The sequence below is a fragment of the Spermophilus citellus genome (assembly GCF_964194105.1).
Source record: "Spermophilus citellus genome assembly, chromosome: 6".
NCBI lineage: Eukaryota > Metazoa > Chordata > Mammalia > Rodentia > Sciuridae > Spermophilus > Spermophilus citellus.
This window is the reverse complement of record NC_138187.1, coordinates 84,408,070-84,431,036: the sequence shown is the minus strand read 5'-3', so window position 1 is coordinate 84,431,036 and position 22,967 is coordinate 84,408,070. Positions and strand designations below refer to the sequence as shown.

The 22,967-nt window shown below is 44.8% G+C and overlaps 1 protein-coding gene across 1 annotated transcript; it reads left to right on the top strand.

The window, feature by feature from the left end:
• The first annotated feature begins 520 nt into the window (after window positions 1-520).
• Window positions 521-22,279, top strand: ECHDC3 (enoyl-CoA hydratase domain containing 3). Its single transcript, XM_081297628.1, has 5 exons — window positions 521-922; window positions 4,875-4,996; window positions 6,904-7,001; window positions 13,115-13,315; window positions 21,096-22,279. The coding sequence occupies exons 1-5, from the start codon at window positions 753-755 to the stop codon at window positions 21,405-21,407; spliced, it is 903 nt and encodes a 300-aa protein (XP_081153754.1). The 5' UTR covers window positions 521-752; the 3' UTR covers window positions 21,408-22,279.
• Window positions 22,280-22,967: the final 688 nt, after the last annotated feature.

Genomic DNA, 22,967 nt, shown 5'->3' with positions numbered 1-22,967 from the left:
TACTCGCACCCTCGCTAAACTTTCCACCGCAGGATGTGTGTCCGGCACCAGGCATCTGCGACTGAGATCCTGGAAAAGGGTTCCCTTTCTGTTCTGGGTGCTGAAAAATAAAACACAAGCTGTAAATGTGGATCCCCAGTAGGCTTCCCCTCAGTTGTGATCTGCGATTGCCCAAAAGGCCAGGCAGTATCTCCTGTGGACGGTGGGGCCGAAGCAATCTGTAACCGGCTCACGCCACTCTCCACCTGATGACACTGATTTTTCTAATCTAGGCATCGGCACATACCTGGTGTTTGTGCAAAAAGAAACAAGCTGACCCAGTCTTCTCCTCCCTTAAACTCTTTCACAACCTTGCTAAACCAAACAGCGGAGCTAGTCTATGGGTGCTTCACCCGCAGCGCTGCAGCCAGAGCAGAGCGGGGAGACCTAGGATCAGGAACTCTGGTGGACAGGGTGTTCTGGGGGCGGGGCTTCAGGAGGACGGAACGACCTGGGGCGGGGCATCCGGGGGCGGGGCGGTCTGGGGCGGGGCATCCTGAGGGCCGAGTGGCAGGGGTGGCAGGGGCGGCGGGTGCCTGAGGGCGGGGCGGCCTGGGGCAGGACGGTGCAGAGTCCAGCCTGAGAGTGGAATAACGGCAAGGCCTGGGCCTAGCCTGTTGGTCCCGCTAGGGTCTCGCTCGTCGCCTGCCGAGTCGCAGCTGCACCCCTGGACACGTATCTTCTGTGGCCGCTCAGGCCGCTCTCTGGCTGCCATGGCCCTCGTCGCCGGCCTATGGGCCTTCGGGGTGAAGGGGCCGGGCTGTCTCCTGCGCCATGCGTGGACCCTGCACGCTGCCGCCTTCTGCAACCGGGGGCTGGCGGCAACCGGGCGGCCGGAGTCCGAGCCGCGGCTCACCAGCGCGCGGCAGCGGGACGGCATCAGGTCAGCCTGGGGGCCGTGCACGGGGCTCTCCCGGGGGGCTAAGGGCCAGGACTCCGGAGAGCCGAGCAGAGCAGGCGCCCGCTGCGTCCGCCGAGCGCTGGGCAGGCAGCCAGGTCTACGCTCGCCGCCACTGACCCGGCGATTATCCGTCACCGCCGAATCTGGCCGATAAATCTCCTTGGGGAAGGAATCCCTGCTTGCTTACTGAGTTTAATACTGTCCCTTGCCTGGGCACGCTAGCAAGATACACGTGGGGTGACATAAGTGGACAGCCTGGGACGGCCTCGCCACGCTAGGGCTGGTGTGCCAGCTCTGAGTGCGCCCACCGCTGCCAGGGCCTTCGAGAAAGCCCTTCACAAGAGGGCTCGGGACCCTCACAAGCTTGGCCTGGCTCCAGGATGATGGTAAACTGAGCTGAGTGGCTCCTGAGCCCTGGCCCATAAGTGCTGAGGCGACAGCAGGCCAAAGAGTATAAAGGACACCCCGGTCTGAACGCTGCCCTTTTGAGCAACAAGCCTAAAAACCTTACCAACATTTCTGTGCACAAACTGCCAACTAGACAATGGAGTAGTACAGATTGTGCAGTTCCCGACCCTAAACAAAAGGGAGCAAGTTTCGAAATTTTAAAGTTTCCAATCAAGCTGTTTAAGTGTTTTTATTCTCCCACCCTGACAAGTATCCCTTCAGACGTGGACAGAGTGTTTGAATTTATAATCCTCAGACTCCTAGGTGTTCCCCCCACGAAGTGGAGAGTCACCGCTGGCCTGTGGCTTTTTCTAGTTCTTCCCAGCTCCTCGCACCCCTACACCTCCTCCATCTCTGCCTCCTGCTGTCCTGCCAGGGGCCTCAGATCTCAGGGCCAGCATGCCCATATTCTCGCCATCCCCTCATTTCCTGCACATCACCGTTCTTGACCATCCTTGGGCTTAGGGGCACCCACCACAGGGGCAGGGAATTCTAAAATCTCTATAACTATTGGGGGGCTTTGAAGGGGAGTGACCCCAAGCCCTGTGGACTCCTTGTCCCTTAATAGGGACAAATAGGAACATTGCCAGAAGAAGACCAGAGCAGTGTTCCAAAGTGCAAGGCCCACACGGGATCTTTTTGCCTGTTTTTAGGGGCAGTCCTGCTTCTATACATTTGGTGATTTCTGGTCAGGAGTCTGACTTCTGTAATGGCAACCTGTTACCAAAAAAGTACTGATTGAGTTCTCCAGAATTAAACATGAATCCGAAAGGGAAGTGATTGGAGCAATGTCATAATTTCTAGGAATCACATATTAGGAAGGAAACCCTAAATCAAGTGTTAAAGCGGTACTGTTAGGTACTGTTAGTGGGCCCAACCAACTCGGTCACCTCAATGGCCCCTTTTCAAAACTGTGCCTCACAACAATACTGCCATCAGGTAGTAAGAGCCAACTATGAATGGAGTGTTGTGCCAGGCACTCTGCATTCCTTATCCCTAATTTTTACATGGGCCTGCAAGGTAGATAACATTACAACTGCTTAACATTGAAGAGTCAAGTTCAGAGAGGTGACCGCTTGTTCAAGGCCACGTAGCCAGGAGGTAGGATCACCAGGAGTCAGACAGAATTCCCTCTGCTGCTTCTGTGTTCCCAACATTTTTACATATCTAATGGAGAAATGGCACTGAGCCAATGTGTTGTCAGTCCACTGTGATTGATGGAATTGGCTTGAAAGCCATACATGCAGTTTTGTCACTAATTCATTTGACATTTATTGAGTGTCTCCTATGTGTGGACATGACTGTTCCTCACTTCACAGATCTTCCTGTGGTTTACAGCAATGATCTTCAGACAGATCATCCGGACATTTATAGCTCTTGTCTCTACATTTATGTCCCATGTCCTGGTGGTGACCTCATTCTGAAAGAAATTTCCTTGTAGATTTGGTGGTGTAGGTGAAGCTTTCTGTATGAGGCATCAGGTGCTTTGAACCAAGACAGCCACTGGGAGAGTTCGGAATGGTAAGATTTTTAGGAGATATTATGAACAGGGTTTGATGGCTGGTAGAGTAAGGAAAGGATAGAAGTCTAGAATGACTTTCAGGTTCTGGCTTGGGCAACTGAGCAGCAGCACTGAGATAAGAAAGAGAAGAGGGGCAAGTCCAGGAGTGAGAGGAAGATGCCCCAGGAATACCTAGGTGGAGCTGTCTAGTAGACATCTGAGGGAACATGCATATCTTGGCTTCTGGAGAGAGGCTTGAACCAGGGCTAATGACTGGGAGCTGTCAACATATGGAGCAGCTGAGGTCAAGGTCATTGATAATAGTGTTAGGACCAAGACCCTATAGAGCAAGAGGGCAAAGGATGGAACTCAGGATTGCCAGCATTTAGGGGATAACTGAAGGCTAAGTGCTTGTGAAAGAAGTCAACAGGGGTTGGCCAGAGAAGGACCTAATGAAAAAAATTTAGAAATTAAAAACCCACAGAAAAGAAGGAATATTTCCAGAAAGAGAAAGTGATCCAGATGGCCAGCGAGTTTGTTTCTGGCAATTAGGAGATGACCAGTGCGAAGATTTTCAGTGGAGTGGTGGAAACACTTTTCAACTTAGTTGAACTTCACAATTTAGAACACTCTGACAGTGTGTGTAATGTGTGCACCAAAGGATTAATGGGACACTCGGGAACCGATACTACTGTGCATGCAGCAAGGGCATTCAGATTGGAATCTTTTTGCACAATTTTGCCTAAGGCCTTAGAATTTAATTTAAGCATATGTCACCAGTGGGATGGCAGCTTTTTGTATGTATTATAGTGAGCACTTTTGTTATTCCATCGCAAGGTAATAAGCAGCTCTCCACCACCACTACCCCAAATATAGGTCTGGAAGTCTATCAGCAGATCAGTTGTAATCTTTGTACATATGGGAGAACATCTTTTTGAGAAAGAAAACAATATCACAGCCACCTGAGAACTGCAGCAAAACTGAAATGGTATTCCAAAGAAAATGGTCACTGCCTTGAAATAAATTCAGTCATCAAAGTTGCTTTCCAAAACGCTATGGCACAGAATGCTATTTCTGGAGAAGCCAAGTTGACTGCATAGCAATGGGAATATCAGATTCAAAATAGAATAAGGAAGGCAGAAAGCATGTGTAGGTGGAGACTGATAGGAAATTTAAAATATGTAACAATAATCTGCTGTTAGGTTCATTGCCCATTTCTTATAAGAGCAAAAAATAAAGACATTTCCATGGAAGGAAATGATTCAGGTTGTTTTATTCAGCATGTGCGATATTTTCAAATTGTAAACAGCCCCTTTGAATGCCAGCTTTTTGTGAAGTGAAATGTCCACCCTCTTCTGATAGGTTTTCTTTTTTTTTCCTACATACATAATCCCATTCTCAGACAATGCAAATTATTTTGCAGAATTACGGGACGCCACTGTCAGATTTAAAAAAAAAATTGCTGTCACTTGTATGTGCATATTGGCGGCGGCACCTCGGCTGCCTTTTCTTTGAGGTGAGTGGGAGGAGTTTGGGGAGCATTTTCATTCTTGGCTCCTTTCCTAACCTTATTGTGAAGAACAGCGCCAGGAAATAAGTTGAAGGTAGGCGCTGTTTGTCACATTTCTCAGGCTCCTGTCACTGTCATACCAAACTCACATCCTCCATGGGCGGAGATGAGTTTGGAACTGTTGTGACTTGCCCCTTCTGTGGAGGTGGCAGTCCTGTTTCTGACAGCAAATGTGGGGGAAAGGAGAAACAAATCAAGGGATGAGGGAGAAAAACCAGCCTGCAATTCGGGAAGTCTTTGTTTTGTTTTGACTTAGCTGTAACTCCAGAGAGCTGATGGACACAAAATTGGCACTAAGCATCAAAACTTCTTTTTTCCCTTGGATTTTAAAAGCTCCCAAATTAGAAAGGAATCACAGGGGTCCTCACTTGTTCTGACTGGTGCATGACCCGGGGATTATAAAATGTGTTTCACAGGAACATTGTCTTGAGCAATCCAAAGAAGAGGAATGCACTGTCACTTGAAATGCTGAAATCTCTCCAAAATGACATTCTTCATGAAGCTGAAAGCAAAGATCTGAAAGTCATTATCATTTCAGGTATTTGTCTGTCCTTAGTGGCCCACGGTGCCCAGAGGAGGTACCTTAAGATTCTTTGGTTAATTGAGGCATTCCCTACTTAACTGGAGAATTGTTTTGAAGTTCCTTTGAAAGATATTTGATGTGGAAAACATTTGAGTACTTGTACTTGGGGACTTGGTCCTAACACTATTAGTGTGAAATTTGTAGCAAAGATTTCTGTTCAGTGAAAACAGGTGGTTTTTTTCCTCTTTAGTAGATACTAAGCATTGTGGGACTTTGCTATGCTAGTCTTCCCATCAAATCAGAACTGGCGCTGTAGCTCAGTGGTGGACTGTTTACCCAGCCTGCATGAGGTTCTGGGTTCCTTCCCTAACAATTAAAACAAAAATCAGAGAATCAATTTCTTCATGGACTTTACAAAATGAATTTAATCATTAATCCTTCTGGTGAATCACAGTCAGCTAGGACCTAGTTGTTCAAACATTTGATTTATTTGTCTTTTCTGTTCTTATCAAGCCTTGTATCCAATATCCACAAGGTCATCTTTAATGGTCCCAGAAAGCATGCTGCAATTTGCTCATCTCTTCCCTTGCTTTTTTTCCAGTAGGAGTTTTTACAGAGTTATCTTCTTATGTGATGCTGGTGGTGGTACAAATAACAGTAATGTCAGCATTTTGAAGAACCCCAAGTCAGGAGCAGTGGTGCATGTCTATAATCCCAGCATTTGGGAGGCTGAGGCAGGAGTATCACAAGTTTGAAGTCAGCCTCAACAACTTAGTGAGACCTTGTCTCAAAATTTAAAAATTTTAAAAAGAATTGGAGATGTGGCTCAGTGGTTAATCCCCCTTGAGTTCAATCTCTGGTACAAAAAAAAAAAAAAAAAAAAACCAAAGGAAGAACCCCAGAAAAATAAAATGATAATGCTCTATGATGCTTTGTTTGTTTGCTTTGTAAATCAAGAATCCATATTTCTGGAGGCAGATCCTCCAAATGTTACCTTCTTAGCAACGGCCAAATAGAAATTTTTAGCTGTTTTATATGGTGAAGGAAAACAAAATTACAACTAGTGGAATCCAGCACCTGAGTGAGGTGTAACCTGGATGCAGAATTGGCCACTAACTTCTTAACTACACTACTTCCTCCCCCATGGAAAGATGATATATTGACTGTCCAAATAACCACAACCAAAGGGCAATCAATATGAGAAAGTGTTCGCAGCTGACCTGTGGAATGGCATTTTGTTGCAGATGACAGTGGGGGCAGCCACCTCCTCTGCTCCCTCTGCTCCCTCCATAAAACAAAGAGCTTGAGCCACATGGTTCCCAAGGTTTTTTCACACGCTGACCTTCCTGATTCAACCCCTATGAGTGTCCTTCACCTGTATGCTAAATGACAGGCACATTTCCTAAGGTATGGTGGCTTTCAAGGACCTGTTTGAGTTGGTTCACTCAGGCGAGACGGAGTCCAAAAACAGAAGCCAGACACTGGAGGGACAGTTATCTCTGTCATAAGTACCTTCCTGTCAGGCACTGTGGTGCACACCTGTAATCCCAACCATTCCAGAGGCTAGGGCAGGAGGATCACAAGTTTGAGGCCAGTCTCAGCAATTTAGCAAGACCCTGCCTCAAAATAAAAAATAAAAAATGGACTGGGGATGTAGCTCAGGGAAAGAACACCCCTGGGTTCAATCCCCAGTACTGAAAATAAATAAATAAGTGCCTTCCCCTTGGTCACCAAAACCTTTCACTTTGTTACAGTATTGTGGCTGTAACTTTCCAAGTGCCCTGAGAGTATTCTTATTAAACTTGTGCCATTTTCTCTGCATAGATATGATTGGTTATTAAAGTTGCTCAGTAGATAAATAAGTGAATGATCTGCCCCTTGCTGTTGACATCTTTTCTTTTCTCACTTGGAAACACTCACAGCTGAGGGCCCTGTGTTTTCCTCTGGGCATGATTTAAGGGAATTGACAGAAGAGCAAGGCCATGATCATCACGTGGAAGTGTTTCGGATCTGTTCTGAGGTAAGCCTGGGTAAGCGTGGACATTGCAAACCTGAGACCCTGGGTCAGCCTCCTTGTTTACAGATCAGATTTTATCTAGGAAAACCTGTCCACCACGGTCACCGGTGAATCCTTCATCCCAGCAATTATTTGGATTATACTTTTAATAAGTGACCATAATTTGCTACTGATTTTATGTGCCAAAGTATATAAATTACCCAATGGTTCTCAGCAGCCAGGTCCAACACCGTGGCAAGTGCCTTGGTGTCCAGATTTTGAGCAAGAGGGAAGAATAAGAATGTACATCTTTAGAGAGGAAGGACCTAAAGCAATGATAATTTTAAAATGTTTAAATTAAAACCACACTGTTAATGGGAAAGAGAATATTTGTAACTAGAAATAATAATAATTGTTTAAATAAATTAACCAATCTTTATAATCACCACTGCCACGGAGGAAAATTAACCTCTTCAATTCTACTTGTTTTCTGCTCCTTTCACCGTATTGAGGAGAAAAATTGCCAATAACTAGAGGAAGAAAAGGTTTAAAAAAAAACTTTGGATGATTTATAAATGTGTTAATTCACCCCTTGGATAACAAAAAATTGAATATAGAATCCAACTTTAGATAACACCTTGTTTGTTTCATGAGCATTTACTTATGCTACTTTAAGCATAATACTGAGGAAAATATAGGGAGGGAAAGGGTCCTGCCAGACTGACACTGGTAAGTCTACTTGGGAAGCAGGACATGTGAAACATTCCATCACCTGACCCTGAGATAACTTAATCTTTCCTTCACATGTTGGTTTATTTGGTGGTTAATGATTCAACTAATATTTAATGCCAGCTACCATGCAGACAAGTCAGAGGCAAAGAGGAAGGAGATACAGACATGTTCTTGACCACCATTGGTTTTCTTTGTCCTTCCAGAAACCCACAAGCAGATCAGATTATACTTTTCTCATTTCATGGAAGGACAAACTGGAAAAGTGGTTTACCTGAAGCTTCGTAGGGAGGCGGAGGCAAACTAGGGCTCAGACTGAGGCCTATTGTTTGCTATGTTATTAATGTTTATGCAACAGTTTGCCAAGGCTTGATATTTTCTTTTCTCTCCTCTCTCTCTCTCTTTTTTTTTTTTTTTTTTTGGTACTGGGTATTGAACTCAGGGACACTGAACCACTGAGCTACATCCCCAGTCCTATTTTGCATTTTATTTAAAGACAGGATCTCACTGAGTTGCTTAGGGCCTCACTGAGCTGCTGAGGCAGGCTTTGAAGTAGCAATCCTCCTGCCTCAGCCTCCCAAGCCACCAGGATTACAGGCATGCACCACCATGCCCAGACTAAAGAGTAGTCTTCTACTAGTACCCCATGTGTGGTGAAAATTAAAACACATTAAGAGAACCAGGAGCACCTCCTGCCCTCCCTAAAGGGACAGCTTTTATCACTCTGCTGCAGTATGTCAATGAGCTGAGATCTGAACAAGTTGGCAAAGGGCCTCATGGGAAGCAGCCAGAGCTTCTTCAAGGATCAAGTCCAAGACGGTTTCTTGGAAGCTTCCACTCTATGGATGCCTCTGGCTCGCTGGGAAAGACAGCACATAAATGGGACCTAGCCCTAAAAGTGAAATAGGAGTTCTATAGAATTGATTTCTTTAACACTATCTCTAAGAAATTTAGATCGTCTTGAATAAATAGGAGCACCACGAACTTGTGCAAGTTTTCAATTTCCAAGTGTAATCAAAAAGCAGATTGGAACAGAATGAGCTCGATATTTCATTGTTCAATTCATGCATGAGAAAATTTGATTTTAGAAAGGAAGATAGAGGCATCTGAATTAGCTTGCCATCTAAAAACTCTAGGAAATTTGTTACAGATCCCAAGTGCTCTATGATGGTTAATTATTTACAAATTAGGAGGAGGGCAAATTAAGAAAGAGAATAAGAAGAACCTGGTAACAGAATAGCTAAAGTGACCTTCTGGAGCACTGATGGCTCACACAAGAGGCTTATCACCAGTCTTTATTCTTATGCCTGTTGAAATTTGACGGAAACTTCATCCTCAGGGAGAGATGCTTCTCTTTCTTCTTACACACCACCAATGAAATGATAGTGGGACAAGGGCTCTCATTTTTCCAAATAACTTGGATCTCTTAATAGTGCTTTTAAATGCAGGTGGGCCAGCCTGCTTATCATGTCACATTCTAAAGTAGAAGCAAAATCAGTGCTTACTTCTGGAAGGTGAGAGGGGAGGTATATCTGATGATTAAGAGTTTGATTATCTTCACTTATTATCTAGGTTCCCTTTGCCTTCTAACTTTATTTAAAATATTTTGAATGACAAAAATAGTATGTATTTATTACATGAAATTTTGGAAAATTTAGAAAAACAAAAAGCAGAAAAATAAATTACTAATGCCATTTCCAAAATCAAATTTGTTCATGCATGAACTGAGCAATGAAATACCGAATTCATTCTGTCCCAATAATCATACTACCCAGAGAAAACTGTACCTAATATTTTAATGTGTATTTCTTTTCCAGTTGTTAATGGACCTTTATTTTATTCATTTATTTATATGCTGTGCTGAGAATCAAACCCAGTGCCTCACACATGCTAGACAAGCACTCTGCCACTGAGCCACAACCCCAGCCCCTGTAACTAATATTTTGCTGCATTTATTTTTAATACTTTTCCCTAGGTACCCATTTGTTTGAATAATCACATATAGGTGTGATTAGAGTATATAATTGTGTATTGTAATAAGATTATAGAACTGAATGTTCCAGGGCTGAGGCTGAAGTTCAGTGGCAGAGCACTTGTCTAGCATGTGTGAGGCACTGGGTTGGGTCCTTAGCACCATAAAAAAATAAATAATAAAATAAAAGGCATGCTGTCCATCTACAACTACAAAAAAAGAACAGGAAAAAAAAAGAACTGAATGTTTCAGGTAATATTTGGAGTACTCTAGGCATATTAATTTATATAATCACCATGTTTTATATGGTTGGTACTGATATTATCCTGATTTTGCAGATGTGAAAATTGAAGGGTTAGGTGACTCATCCAGGATTAGGCAGAAAGTAAGTGACAGATAGATAGGGCCTCCCATTCCAGGAGGCTGCCTCCAGACCACTACATGAGCCCGGACTGACAGCCAAGCTGGTGTTTCCCTTAGAAAATAATTAACCATCACTACCAACAATGCTGCATTCTGTTAAGTGGATTTAGTGGAGTTTACATAGCCACTGTTTTTGTCACCTTTGTAGTACTATAATTGAATACTTAAGGCAATTAACTTATTAAGAGAAAAGGTTTGTTTACCTCCTGGTTCTGAAAATTCAAGTCCATTGCTTTGGGCCTTTGGTGAGGACACTGGGTGGCAGTGGCAGGGAATGTGTGTCAGAACAAACCGATCACATGAGGAGTCAGGAAGCGAAGAGCAAGAAAGAGACTAGGGTTCTATAGTCCTTTTGAGGGCGTGCCACCAATGACTTCCCACAAGGGCCTCCCTCTCACAGGTCCCCTCCCCTCCCAACAGCACCATCTGAGCATCAAACTTTTTTTTTTAAGTTTTTAATGGACTTTTATTTTATGTTTTTATATACAGTCCTGAGAATCAAACCTAGTGCCTCACACATGCTAGGCAAGCGCTCTACCACTGAGCTACCACCCCAGCCACAGGACCAAACCTTTAAATAATGGACTTTTGGGGGACACTCATCTCAATGATAGCAGCCATTTACTTATTTTCATAGAGTTGTATTATTTAAAAGGTTTTTTTCCTGTTGTAAAATAATGATTTGGTGAGCATGTTTGACCATGGAGCTTTGTATCTATTATCTTAGAAGTATAATTCCTAGATCAAATGTATAAGCATTTTTAATGTTGTTGAATATGGACCATATAACCCAAGTATTTCTCTATCAAGTTTTTTGAAATCCTGGTCCTTCACAGATGGCAGACAGGACACATAGGCTGTTCAACTCTAATCCCAGTTGACTGGCTTTTCACAAGTAACTCCTGGACAAGAGAACAACCCGCAGAACTAAACAAAACCAAACAAAACTTCTTTCTTTTCTTGGCATCAAGACTTTAGAAGGTCTTGTGAATCCTTCCCCTCATTATTCCACTTCATGGGAATTAGGTCATCACGAGTCAACCCCACCCTTTTCCTAAAGTGCATGTCCCTGCTCAACTCATGAGCAGTTTAGTGTACAGGTATGTGTGTGCATGCATACATGCATATTTATGGGAAGATTAGTTATTTTAGCAGATTCTCTAAAAAATGACCCCCTGAAAAAAACCAAAAAGTTAAAAAAAAGGCTACAGTGAAATATGATGTGCTAGCCTTAAATATAGTCATGTGTCATTTCATGATGGGGACAGATCTGAGAAATGTGCTGTTAGGTGATCTCACCATTGGGCTGATATCGTAGAGTGAACTTGCACAAAACTAGACACATAGCCCACTGCACACCCAGGCTATGTGGTGTATAGGTATGGTACAGCCCACTGCACCTAAGACCATGAAAAGTAAAATGGCACAAGACTGATCAAGCACAAGAGATAAGATAACCCCAAGGCTGCCACCTATGTAACGTAGCATATAGTTTTACAGTAAACTTGCTTTTTAAAAAGTAGGAGGAGTACACTCTAAAATACTAATGAAAGAGTACAGCTGGGAGCTGGGGGCACAGCTCAGTGGTAGACCATATGCCTAGCATGCACAAAGCCCGGGGTTCCATCATCAGCACCAAACATAATTTTTAAAGTGTGTATACTGAACATCGAGCAATAGTAGCTGTTTTTTTGTCTTTGCCAAGCATTATGTACTGTGCCCAATTCTGTGTGCAGTGCTTCCTTAGCATGGGCAATGCAGTGGGCCAGCTGACCCATCACCCCAGACTGGTGAGCAGCGCTTTGCACTATAGTGTTATGACAGTTACGGGGTCACCAGATGGCAGGAATTTCCCAGCTCCATTACTATCTTTTTTTAAAAAATATATTTTTAGTTGTAGATGGATGCAATACCTTTATTTTATATGTTTATTTATTTATATGCGGTACTAAGGATCAAACCCAGTGCCTCACACACACTAGGCAAGCACTCTACTACTGAGCCACAACCCCAGCCCCTCCATTACTATCGGGACCACGGTCCTATAAGCAGTCTGTACCTGATCAAAATGTTATTATTCAGCCCCTGTGTCATTGGTTATTTTAGGAAAAAAGCTATCCAATTTCAAATGTTTATGAATATAAAAAATAAGTTTCCTAAGCAAAAATCTTCAAATCATGAAGGTCATATTTCTTTGAATTGCCGCCTTGGGGAAAAAAAACCCAGATTTGGTTCCTCTCTTCCCTTCCTCTCTGCCAAGGTTCAAAGAGCAATGATTTAGAAATTGAAGTTGCCATAGCAACACAATCTGTTTAGAGCATCAAGAAAAAAAATAAGCTGCAAAAATAAGTTAAAGTTCTGGCAATTTATGCGGTGAGGGTCACATGAGCACACTTTGGTCTCCCCTTTCGGTGCCAATGGCTGTTTAAAGAATTTTGTTTATTTTGATGACAGCAGGGTGTCCCCTTCTCCCCATTTTAATAGAACTGAGAGAGCATCCATGGTGGTAATTTGGGAAGTAATTACTAAGGAAATTGCCTTCAAGTCCTTTTCCACCTTAATTTTTCAAGGAAGCACCAAGTACCAATTTCAGACTTTTAACACAGGGGCTTCAAACAAGCACAGGGAGAACAGAACTATTTGTGAAAGCTTTTGTTTGTTCCCCAGAGACAAAAGTCCACACTGTTTTTAGTGAGAGTGCTGAGGAAGAAGGCGGAGGGGACCCCCTCACAGAGCTGGGCTCAGCCCGTGGCTTCCACTCCCCTCACTGGCCTGAGCCAAGTGATTTCCACCCTCTGAGCTTCATGTCCTTGCTACCAAAAGGGGTTCCTTCCACGTGGAGCTCCCACAAAGACCAAATGATGCTTCAGCGTGGACAGTTAGTGCTCTCATTCTTTTTTGCATAGAATCATATGAAAAGTGTTCTGGAAACAGAAAAGTCATATAAAATAACAAGTATTAACGTGGCTCCTGACTCTGCATGCAAGTGAAGTGGGTGTGTCTCCTCCTGCAGGTCATGATGCTGATCCGGAACCATCCGGTCCCCATCATTGCCATGGTCAATGGCTTGGCCACAGCAGCCGGTTGTCAGCTGGTTGCCAGCTGCGACATTGCTGTGGCCAGCGACAAGTCCTCTTTCGCCACTCCGGGGGTGAACGTGGGGCTCTTCTGCTCCACCCCTGGGGTCGCCTTGGGGAGAGCAGTGCCCAGAAAGGTAACTCATCTTCTGACCTCTCTCTTATTTTTCCTCTAGCCCTGTGAGAATTAGCTTATAAAAAGTACTAATTGTATCAGGATATTCTGCCCAAAGGCTCTTTGGCTGGATGTGCCAAGTGTTCCTATAATGTCAGAGAGGGAGAGGCGACTGCTCGCTCCTCCGTAGCTTCTCACACTGGATGTCAATTTGTGAATTCACCACATTTCAATCTTACATGCCCTTCAGTATGACTAGTTAGGTTTTTCAGTTTGTTTGTTTTCCTTGCACAGACATTATTTTTGTAATTTTATTTGAAATGCAGTGGAGGCTGAGTTTCATTGCACTGAATGGTTGACCATGAAATACCATGGCATGCCTACATACTTCCAGAATCAAGAGGCTGGAATGGTGTCCCTGGTCAACCACATGTGGACAACCTTTCTTGTTCCAGAAAGGATCCAGTAGATGATTTACTGAGTGTATCCAGGTAACTGTGGTTGCATTTCAGGAACATGAATATCCTGTGCATGGTATGTTGAATCTGTCTGAGAAGGGGACATGTTACAAAGTTGTCTTTTCTTTGCTGACTACAGTGAAGTCCATTTTCACCTCAAAGTTTTCTTCCTTCCTGATAATACCATAAAATAATATTTACTGAGCATCCCTTATGTGTATACCCACAATGCCTTTGTTCTAGGAGAAGTGCATCCTCATTCTCAGTTGGAAATCTATAAAAGGGGGGCAAAGTCGTAAATATGGCAAGTAAGGAACTAGATTGCTTTCTAGAATATATTATCTATTCTAGCAACAACTACAAAATTAGCAACTGCTGACATACCTCAGGCTCAAAAGAAATGAGACCCAAGAAGAATCAATCAAATAAGGCCAAGAAGATTAGGGAACACTCCTTTCTTCTATATTGCCTCCTTATTAGTTTTTATAGAGATGTGTGTTTATGAGAAGATTATGAAAACAGACACCCACAAGCATGTATACCTCAGAAAATTACCAGGAAGTGGGATCCACACTGCAAAAGGTGACAGCTTGCTAAAATGTCCTCCAACAAAGGGACTTTTTTATTCTGTCAAGATTCATGTTTTCTCTAAATGTATAGATATTCATTCACTGAGTATTTTTGAGGTTGCTACTTCTTGCCAGTGTGTTAAATTAAGATGTATTGCAAATCTATTGACAGAGCTCACTAATTAACTATATTCTAGCTGCAAATCAAATCATGAAGACTTTGCATACCAAAAAGCAGGTGTACTGCCTGGTAGCTGTGCATCCTCTTCAACACCTGACTTGCTGGAAGGTTCCATGGTAAAACATTTGAAACCTTTAAATTAGTCATAGTTTCAGAATAAAAACCAATATTTCTTAAAATAAACTTTTGAAATCAAGGCTTATTAGAAACTTAACACTGTATCATATTAATGAAATTTAAATTAGTTTTTGAGAAGAGAGAGGGGTAAATGTGACCAAAAAAAAAAAAAGTAGGACTTATGATCCCAGGAAGCCCAATTCTCAGAACCACATTGTAAAGTTGTCCAGTGTGACAGATGAAGGTACAGGGAGGTTGTAAGAATCAAAGTGGTTTTTCCCTCCCAGAGACAGTTTGGTCAAAGAGCCAGGCCTCCCACAGGATGGGGCAAAGAATCTCCTGGATTGTCTAACTCAGATTCTTGGTCTCGTGCTCTGACCCCCAGAAGGCCTCTGAGTCACTTGACTCAAAACCTCAGTTTTTTTTTTTTTTTTTCCTAATCAGCGGCTGAAAACAGTTCAGAGTCCTGTCGCAATGGACTCATTAATACTGGACTACTTGGAGGCATGAATCTGGAATATGATTTGGGGTCAACACTAATGAGCAGAAATGGCTCATTAGTGATTATTGCAGTATTGATAGAGGGAATTTTTAGGAGGAACAGTCAGAACGTAAGTCCTTTGCCAGGTTTCTGGATCTGCAGAGGTGGCCTGTGTAGCCTGTTTAGGAAGAAACATTTGGGATTCATAAAATCTAAGCCTGGGGCTGTAGCTCAGTGGCAGAGTGCTCGCCTAGCATGCATGGGGCACTGGGTTCGATCCTCAGCACTACATTAAAAAAATAAAGGTATGTGTCCACCTACAACTAAAAAATAAATATATATATTTATTTTTATATATATTTATTTATTTTATAAATATATAAATCTAAGCCTGGCTGAAAACACCTGCCTGGGAGTCATAGAAATCTAAACCCAGCAAAAAGCACTTTCTATCACCTTTTCTTGATTGCACTCATGCTAACACATTACACACAGGTCTGTGGAGCAAGTGTGTAAGTCCCTCTGTTCCTTCCCAGGTAGGGAGCAGGTGCTTTTGCAAATTGGACTGGTCTGGAAGTCCCAACCCTTTTCAAACAGGTTGAGGACATGTGTGGTTGACTAGTGCCCTCTGCTGGTCACTCTGGGAACCTGCTTGGCTGTGTCCTAGACTGTGTACTGCCCTTGTGATCAAACCAGACTGAGTCTGGGCATGAATGATCTTGCTCATTTGTGAAGTGCTTCTCTCCTTTGGCATGAATTAAATAATGCCTCTTCATTGAGCCATATGGGTACCCAGCCTGGTACAGCTGTTGCTCTCCCCAGTCAGGGCAGGCCTCATTCATAAATGCACAACCAGGAATCCCTGGAGAGCAAGAGAAAAACCAGAATCACTTCCCAAATCATTCCTTTCACCATGGTAGGAGCCCTTGCTTCCAACCATTTATGCATTTTAATTTCATGTGTCTGTAGAATCTGATTTCCTAAGAGTCTAATGGGAACAGGGTAGAATTTCCAAGCAGGAAAGAGTTTTAGATCTCTGCTGCTGTCTGGTACTGGTCAGCAGAGAGCCTGAGGTAGGCAGCATCTCAGGCCTGCTGCAGACGAACTGCAGATTAGCAGTGATGGTAGGGACATCAGGGCTTGGGAGGTACAGCCTTAGAGAACATGCAGCTCAAGAGCTCCTAAGAGTTTCAGGAACGTTTCTTAATGTTCCCAGTTGGGTTAGGCCCACGACCCTCACTGGGCATGCTTCCTCTCCAGAGCTTACCTCCTAGTAGCTCCTACGCATTGGCACTGCCAGTGCTGTGGGAGAGCGGGAACACGTGTGCACACCTTGTGGGTTCTGCTCTGTCTCCCCTCCCCTCCAGTGCTCACTTTCTCCCTGCCACCCGTGCATCCTGGGAGATAAGCACCATGTGCTATGGCCTGAATGCTCCTGTTCCTCCAAATTCTTACATTGAAACCTAATCACCAAAGTGATGATGGCCTTAGAAGGTGAGGCTTTGGTAGGTGATGAGGTCATGATGGTGGGGCCCTCATGAATGGGGTTAGTGCCCTTAAAAAGGGGCTCCAGACAGCTGTCCTGCCCATTTTCCTCATGAGGACATATTTTCAGTCTATGAACATGGAAGGTTCTCACAGGACCCCAAGTCTGCTTTTAACTTGGATCTTGGACTTTCCAGCTTCCAGAATTGTGAAAAATAAATTTCTGTGGCTGATGAACTCCCCAGTTGATGGTATTCTGTCTTATAACAGCCTGAATGGACTAGGACACCATGCACATCCAAAGGACACAGTGTGAGGAGAGAGTCCCCAGGGTGCTATAGTACACAATCCTGTCAGCTGTGTGACTTAAGGGAGCCCCATGCCACCCCTGCTTCAAATAATCATCCCCTTTCCAGGACTGCAGTGCCTAGAAGCCAAAGTCAGAGAGTCATAGGAATTCACAGTTAGAATAAGTACTTTCATATTAGCTGCTGCATTTATTGGGCACTGACTGAGCACCCAGCACTGCATCGTGAGTTTTACATCTGTTACCTTTAATCATCACAGTACTGCAGATAGGCAGAAGTCTGTATGTCTGGCTGCTTTCCTTCTCTAATTGGCTAATTGAAGGGCTGAGGGAAAATAGTTTTTCTATTTAGACGAAATCCCTCATGTACTAGCTCAAGTTCATTTCCTGCTTGTTTACTTTTAGAGGTCCTACAATAACATTAGGATTTTTAATGCAGAAAAGAATGTAAGAGATTGTTGAATTCTTGCTTCTACTGTAAGCAGAACTTTCTCTGCCTGACAGATGAGGGTTCTGCCCTACTCCTGCATCTCTAGGAGGTAGAATTCCACTTTGTCTGGAAGTGATTCAACTTAGAGATTTATTAGCTATTTTCACTTATTTTTTAGTTGTCAAGGGATCTTTATTTATTTATATGCAGTGCTGAGAATCAAACCCTGTGCCTCACACATGCTAGGCAAGTGCTCTACCCCTGAGCCATGACCCCAGCCCTATTTTCACTGTTTTAAGCAAGTTTTTGGAGTTGCTCCAGAATTAAGATTTTATATATATAGTATTCCTGTGGATTAGCTCTGGCTGCCATAACAAACACCACCTTCGCAGTGTGCCCCATATGGTGGAGAGTGAGTGAGCTCTAGTGTCTCTTCTCAAAAGGACACCAGCCCCATCAGGTAGGGACCCCTTCCTTCCTTACGACCTTGTTTAACCTGCACTACCTCCTTCTAGGCCACATTTCCAAATACTATCTTGCTAGGACATAGGGCTTCAACTTATGAACTTGGCAGGGGACCACCTCTCAGTCCATAGCACAGCACTTGACCACAGTCGGTTCTCTATTCAGATATTGTTGAAGGAATGAACCAGAGGACATGTGATTCGAGTTCCCCCTCACAGAAGCCGGTCACCTTCCTTCACATACATGGTTTGTGCCAAGTCCCTTGCACTTGTCTCCTGCAAGCAGATCATCATGATTTTTTCTGATCCATGTTTTGCCCAAATGAACCATTTTTTTCTAGCATCTCCATTGCACTTGATGTGACAGTGTGCCCTGTCGCCATCAGTTAGCTCTTCTTCACAGCAATCCTAGGAGACAGTCATTTGTATCCACGGGTTCCTGTTGAGGAAGTGGGAGGTGACAAGCAACTTGCCCCAGGGTCTTTCAGAGGCTCGGCACCCAGCAGGTGTGGACCCCTGCCTGCAGCCTGCCCCATGCTTGAACTCCAAAGGCTTTGCACTGAAAACGTCTTGGCACACCTGGAATCCTGTCGAGCTCCAATATCTGAGGCTGCCAGGTGATTTAAAATGGCACAGTGGGGCCCTGGAGAAGGTGAACAGAGAGAAAGGGAGACTCAGGGGAGGCAGAGCAACATGAAAGGAAAAAGAGTCACTGAGAAGGGCATCTGCCAGAAGGTGCCTGATAAGGGGACAGTGCCCACGGACAAATCATCAGCCCAAACTGCCATTGCCACTGCATGGGAAGGAATAAATGCCCTCTGCTGAGCCAGCCAGGAAGGGGTACCATTTCCTCTCCCAGCTCTGATTCCATTCTCAACTACTCTTTGAAACTCATTTGAGATCTTGGTCATACCAAGTGAGGAAAGACTCAGGGCCTGACTGGCTATTGTTCTTTGTTGTTTGTTTGTTTGTTTTTCAATGTGGCATGTGTTTCGCAGGTGGCCACTTCCCATTATGTGGTGCACAAGAATTCCTCAAGAGCCACATGTGTCGATGAAGGAAAAAGTCCCCTTAGCTATGCAGTGACAATTTTCTACCTTGACTTCTACTCTGGGTCCCAGCTGACTCGAGGATCTGGGGCAAAGATAGAGCAGAATGTTGTCCTGCTCCTGCTGCTGTGACCACCTGGGTGTCTTCAGCAGGGTTAAGTTCAGTAGCCGTTAACAGCAGGACCCAGTTTTCAGCTCCATGCTCAGCCAGGGGTTCAGACAGGCACTCCTGACGGTGCTCTCTCTGATTGTCTGCCCGAAGCAACGCACGGTGTCACCTTCCCACTCCCTCCAACAGAATCATTATCTCTCCGAAAGAGTAGAAGTTGGGATTTAGTCCATGGCCTTAACTTTACACCAACATCACCTGTCCCTGACTGCCAGTCCAGTGGGTGTGGATTCCATTGGCACCGAGTGGAGAAGAGGCCCTCTGGCCAGGTTTCTGGCTTCTCCTCTCCATCAAATTTTGATCCCTAGGTGATCCAATACAGTCTCATGATGGAGAAACCATCTAGATCAGTGGTTCTAAACCAGGAGCAGTTCTGGTCCCAGGGACACATGGCAATACCTGAGTTTTTTTTTTTTTTTTTAATTGTCACAACTAGCAGGCAAATGTCAGGGATGTTGCTGAACTGCCTACAATATCCAGAACAGTTCCACACAACAAAAACTTCTCTGGCCCACAATGTCATTATCACCAAGGTTTGCTCTAAAGGCCAATGATTCCTAAATTCATATAGCAAGCAATTCTGGTTATCTGTTACTGCATAACAAGCCACTCACCACTTCGTAGCTCAAAACAACAATAACTTGGTTAGCTCATGAATTGGCAGTTTGGATGGGCTCAGCCACCAAGGCTTATCTCTGTTCCACAGTGCCATGACCTCCGCCGGGGGACTCATCTGAAGGTGCTGTTGAGGCCACCCCTCAGTTGGGCCTCAGTGGGGGTTGTCAGCTGGCTCATTTAGCACAACCCCTCTGTGTGGCCAGGTTCCCAGACTGAGCAGCCTGAGAGAAAGAGCCAGGTGGAAGTGGTAGCACCTTTTTGGCCTGTCCTCAGTGCCACCAATAGCCAACTCGAGTTGCCTGGCTGCCTGCCTTCACAGGTATCTAGAACACTACAAAATAAATAAGTACATTTCCCGTCCTAGCAAAGTTTACATGCTGGCAAATCAACAAATAAACCATCAACAAATAAGCAGGTAAAATATACAGTGTGCTAAATGATGAGAAGCAGGAAAGATAAAAATAGAGCCAGAAAGGGGGACAGTGTTGGGGGTGATCTGACAATTCTGATGTTTCGATCCTGGAGGATCATGGGTAAGGCGATACATGAGCAGAGACTGAGATGGAGATTCAGGCCATGAGGACACCTGGGGAGAGGAGGTCCAGGCAGAGGGAACAGCAAGAACAGGACCCTGAGGTGACCACACACTTGGCGAGTTTAAGGAACAACAAAAATGCCACCAGAGAGGGAGTGAAAAGTGTGGGGAGGGGAGGGTCCCCCTGCACTGTGCCCCCTGCACCTGGGGACTCCTCTTTCTGGCTTTGAGACTTACAGATCCAGGTCCAGTTTGTGACAGGCTGTTGAATAGAGGACCAGGCAGAGAGTGAAGGGGCACTCCCTCTCTCCACAGCCTTGTCTGCAGAAAAGGCTGTGGGAGGGCAGAGCCATCCTGTCCCTGTCACCTCTTACCTGCTTTCAAGTTAAAGACATGCTAGGTTCTACATCTGATCCTGGAAGACGTTTTCTTTAAATGTCTTTCCCTCTTCTCCCCGACTGGAGGGTGTTCTTTTGAGTCATACAGAGGTGACAGCACCTGTGGATTGTCTCTGGGTGGAGACAGCCCCCTGCATTGGTTTGTGGCAGGTAATGGGCCTCTCTGCAGCAGCGTGTTTGCAGTGGCCTCCCATCAGATGGGCCGCTGTCCTGTGCTTGGCCCTTGAAAGAGGCAGGTGGAATCTCCTGACTCCGAGAGAGTCAGTGGTCTGATCTGTGCAGGACCGGAGTCCTTTCCTCTCCCTGGCTACTTGTGTTTTCTTTGTTCTTAGAAAGATCTGATCTCGTCCCTGGCAGGAGTCAGGGTATTGACAACATCAGGGGTGGTGGATGACATGTCACTTGAGAAGCAGATAAACTGGCTGAGGTGTAGTTTGATTGAGGAGAGCAACAGCCTCAAGAGAGTGGAATGGAAAGGGGGCCTGAAGGGGCAGTGGGGTACCAAGGGTGCCTTCGTGACCTCGCCTGCTTCCTCCCTCAGGTCGCCTTGGAGATGCTTTGCACTGGAGAGCCCATCTCTGCTCAGCAGGCCTTGCTCCATGGGCTGCTCAGCAAAGTCGTGCCAGAAGAGCAGCTGGAGGAAGAGACCATGCGAATAGCCAGGAAGATCGCCTCCCTGAGCCGCCCCGTGATGTCTCTGGGCAAGGCCATGTTCTACAAGCAGCTGACCCAGGACCTTAGAACAGCCTACCACCTCACCTCCCAGGCTATGGTGGGCAACCTGGCCCTAGGGGATGCACAGGAGGGAATCAAGGCCTTTATCCAGAAGAGAAAACCCACCTGGACACACTGAGCCAGCATGAACAGAGGAATGACGGGAGAGTGAGCCCAGTGGGCAGCACCCAGAAGCCCCCTAGTCCTCACCCCCTCACCCCTGACCACCACTGCTGTCTCTTGGTGGTAATGGAAGACAGCCTGCTTTTACGACACTAATAGTGGTCTCACAGCTTGGGCCTGTACTGAAAGTCATGATTCCACAGGGAAAGGATGGAAGGCGAGTAAGTGACGCGCTAACTTAGTGGCAGGTTAGCCCACCCAGTGGGCCAGATATGGCGGACATGCTCCTGAATAGCACCCCACGCCAGGGGCCACCCCTCCAGAGGGATGGTCAGCTGAGGCATGAAGGAGGGAAGCCCAACCCATGCTTAGCTGCAATGTCCTCTAAGGCTGAGTCAACTCTGGTTGCTTATGACAGGTGAAACATTTCAAATCTCCATGAGATATTTTCTACACTGAAAATCTTCTTGATTCTACTGGGAAATAATCATGCCTATGGCTTTGGAATACTTTTATGTGATTTAAATAAATTAAAGATTTTAGAGAGTGGTTGTTTTATCTTTCCAATCAGACTGCAAGCTAATAAAAAAAAAAAAAACTCTTTGTATGTTCCTTCTGATGGACTCAGAGTTGGGCCTCATATTCTATAATGCATGTCCTTGCCTTCCAGGTCACTATGAAACCCACACTCTGGGCTCCAGCGTGAGGATAAAAGCAGCGGAGGGAGCAGGCTCATCCCTGCTCTGGCACATTTCTGAACTCTGTCAGCTTCTGGTAAAGAATCCAGATAGCATCAGGCATTTGAGTTCCCCAGTCGAGCAGGCGTTTGGGGAACGTATTCCTAAACACGTTACTTTTTGGTTTCTTGTCTAATGTGACTCAAGAAATGTTCCAAATCTCTTGTCTTCCAGTTTGTACAAAAAGCTGATTTTTATTTTTTTTTTCCCAGTGCTAGGGATCAAACCCCTGGACTCACACATGCTAGGCAAGTGCTCTACCATAGAGGTACATCTCCAGCTCTGTTTGCTTTTTTTTTTTTTTTTTTGTAATTGTAGATGGACAGAATGCCTTTATTTTATTTGTTTATTTTTATGTGGTGCTGAGGATCAAACCCAGTGCCTCACACATGCCAGGCAAGCACTCTACTACTGAGCTACAGCGCCAGCCCTCTGTTGGCTTTTTAAACCAATTTATTACATCTAAGAAATAGAGTGTGTGGCCATAACTTTGACTAGTGCCACTACTGGAGATAAAGGACCATACGGATCTAACCTGTGGTCTCTCTTCTATTTCTGAGGTAAGAACCTCATGGCATGGATGGCCCCAGTCATGGGTTTCTGTTGATATTGGCAGTTGTTTTCTTCCCCAGATTTTAGAAACTTAGGAAAGAGGGTGTTCTTGAAAAGGAGAAGTTTAAGAAGCTACTTATGAGCAGAAAAAGCATCAGAGCTGCATTACCTGGGCACACAGAATGTGCCACATGCCCTATACACTTTCATTTAGTCCCCACAAGAATGAAGTACAGTGGGGACTCACAGATGAGTATTCGAGACCCTGTTACACACTTGGCCCAAAG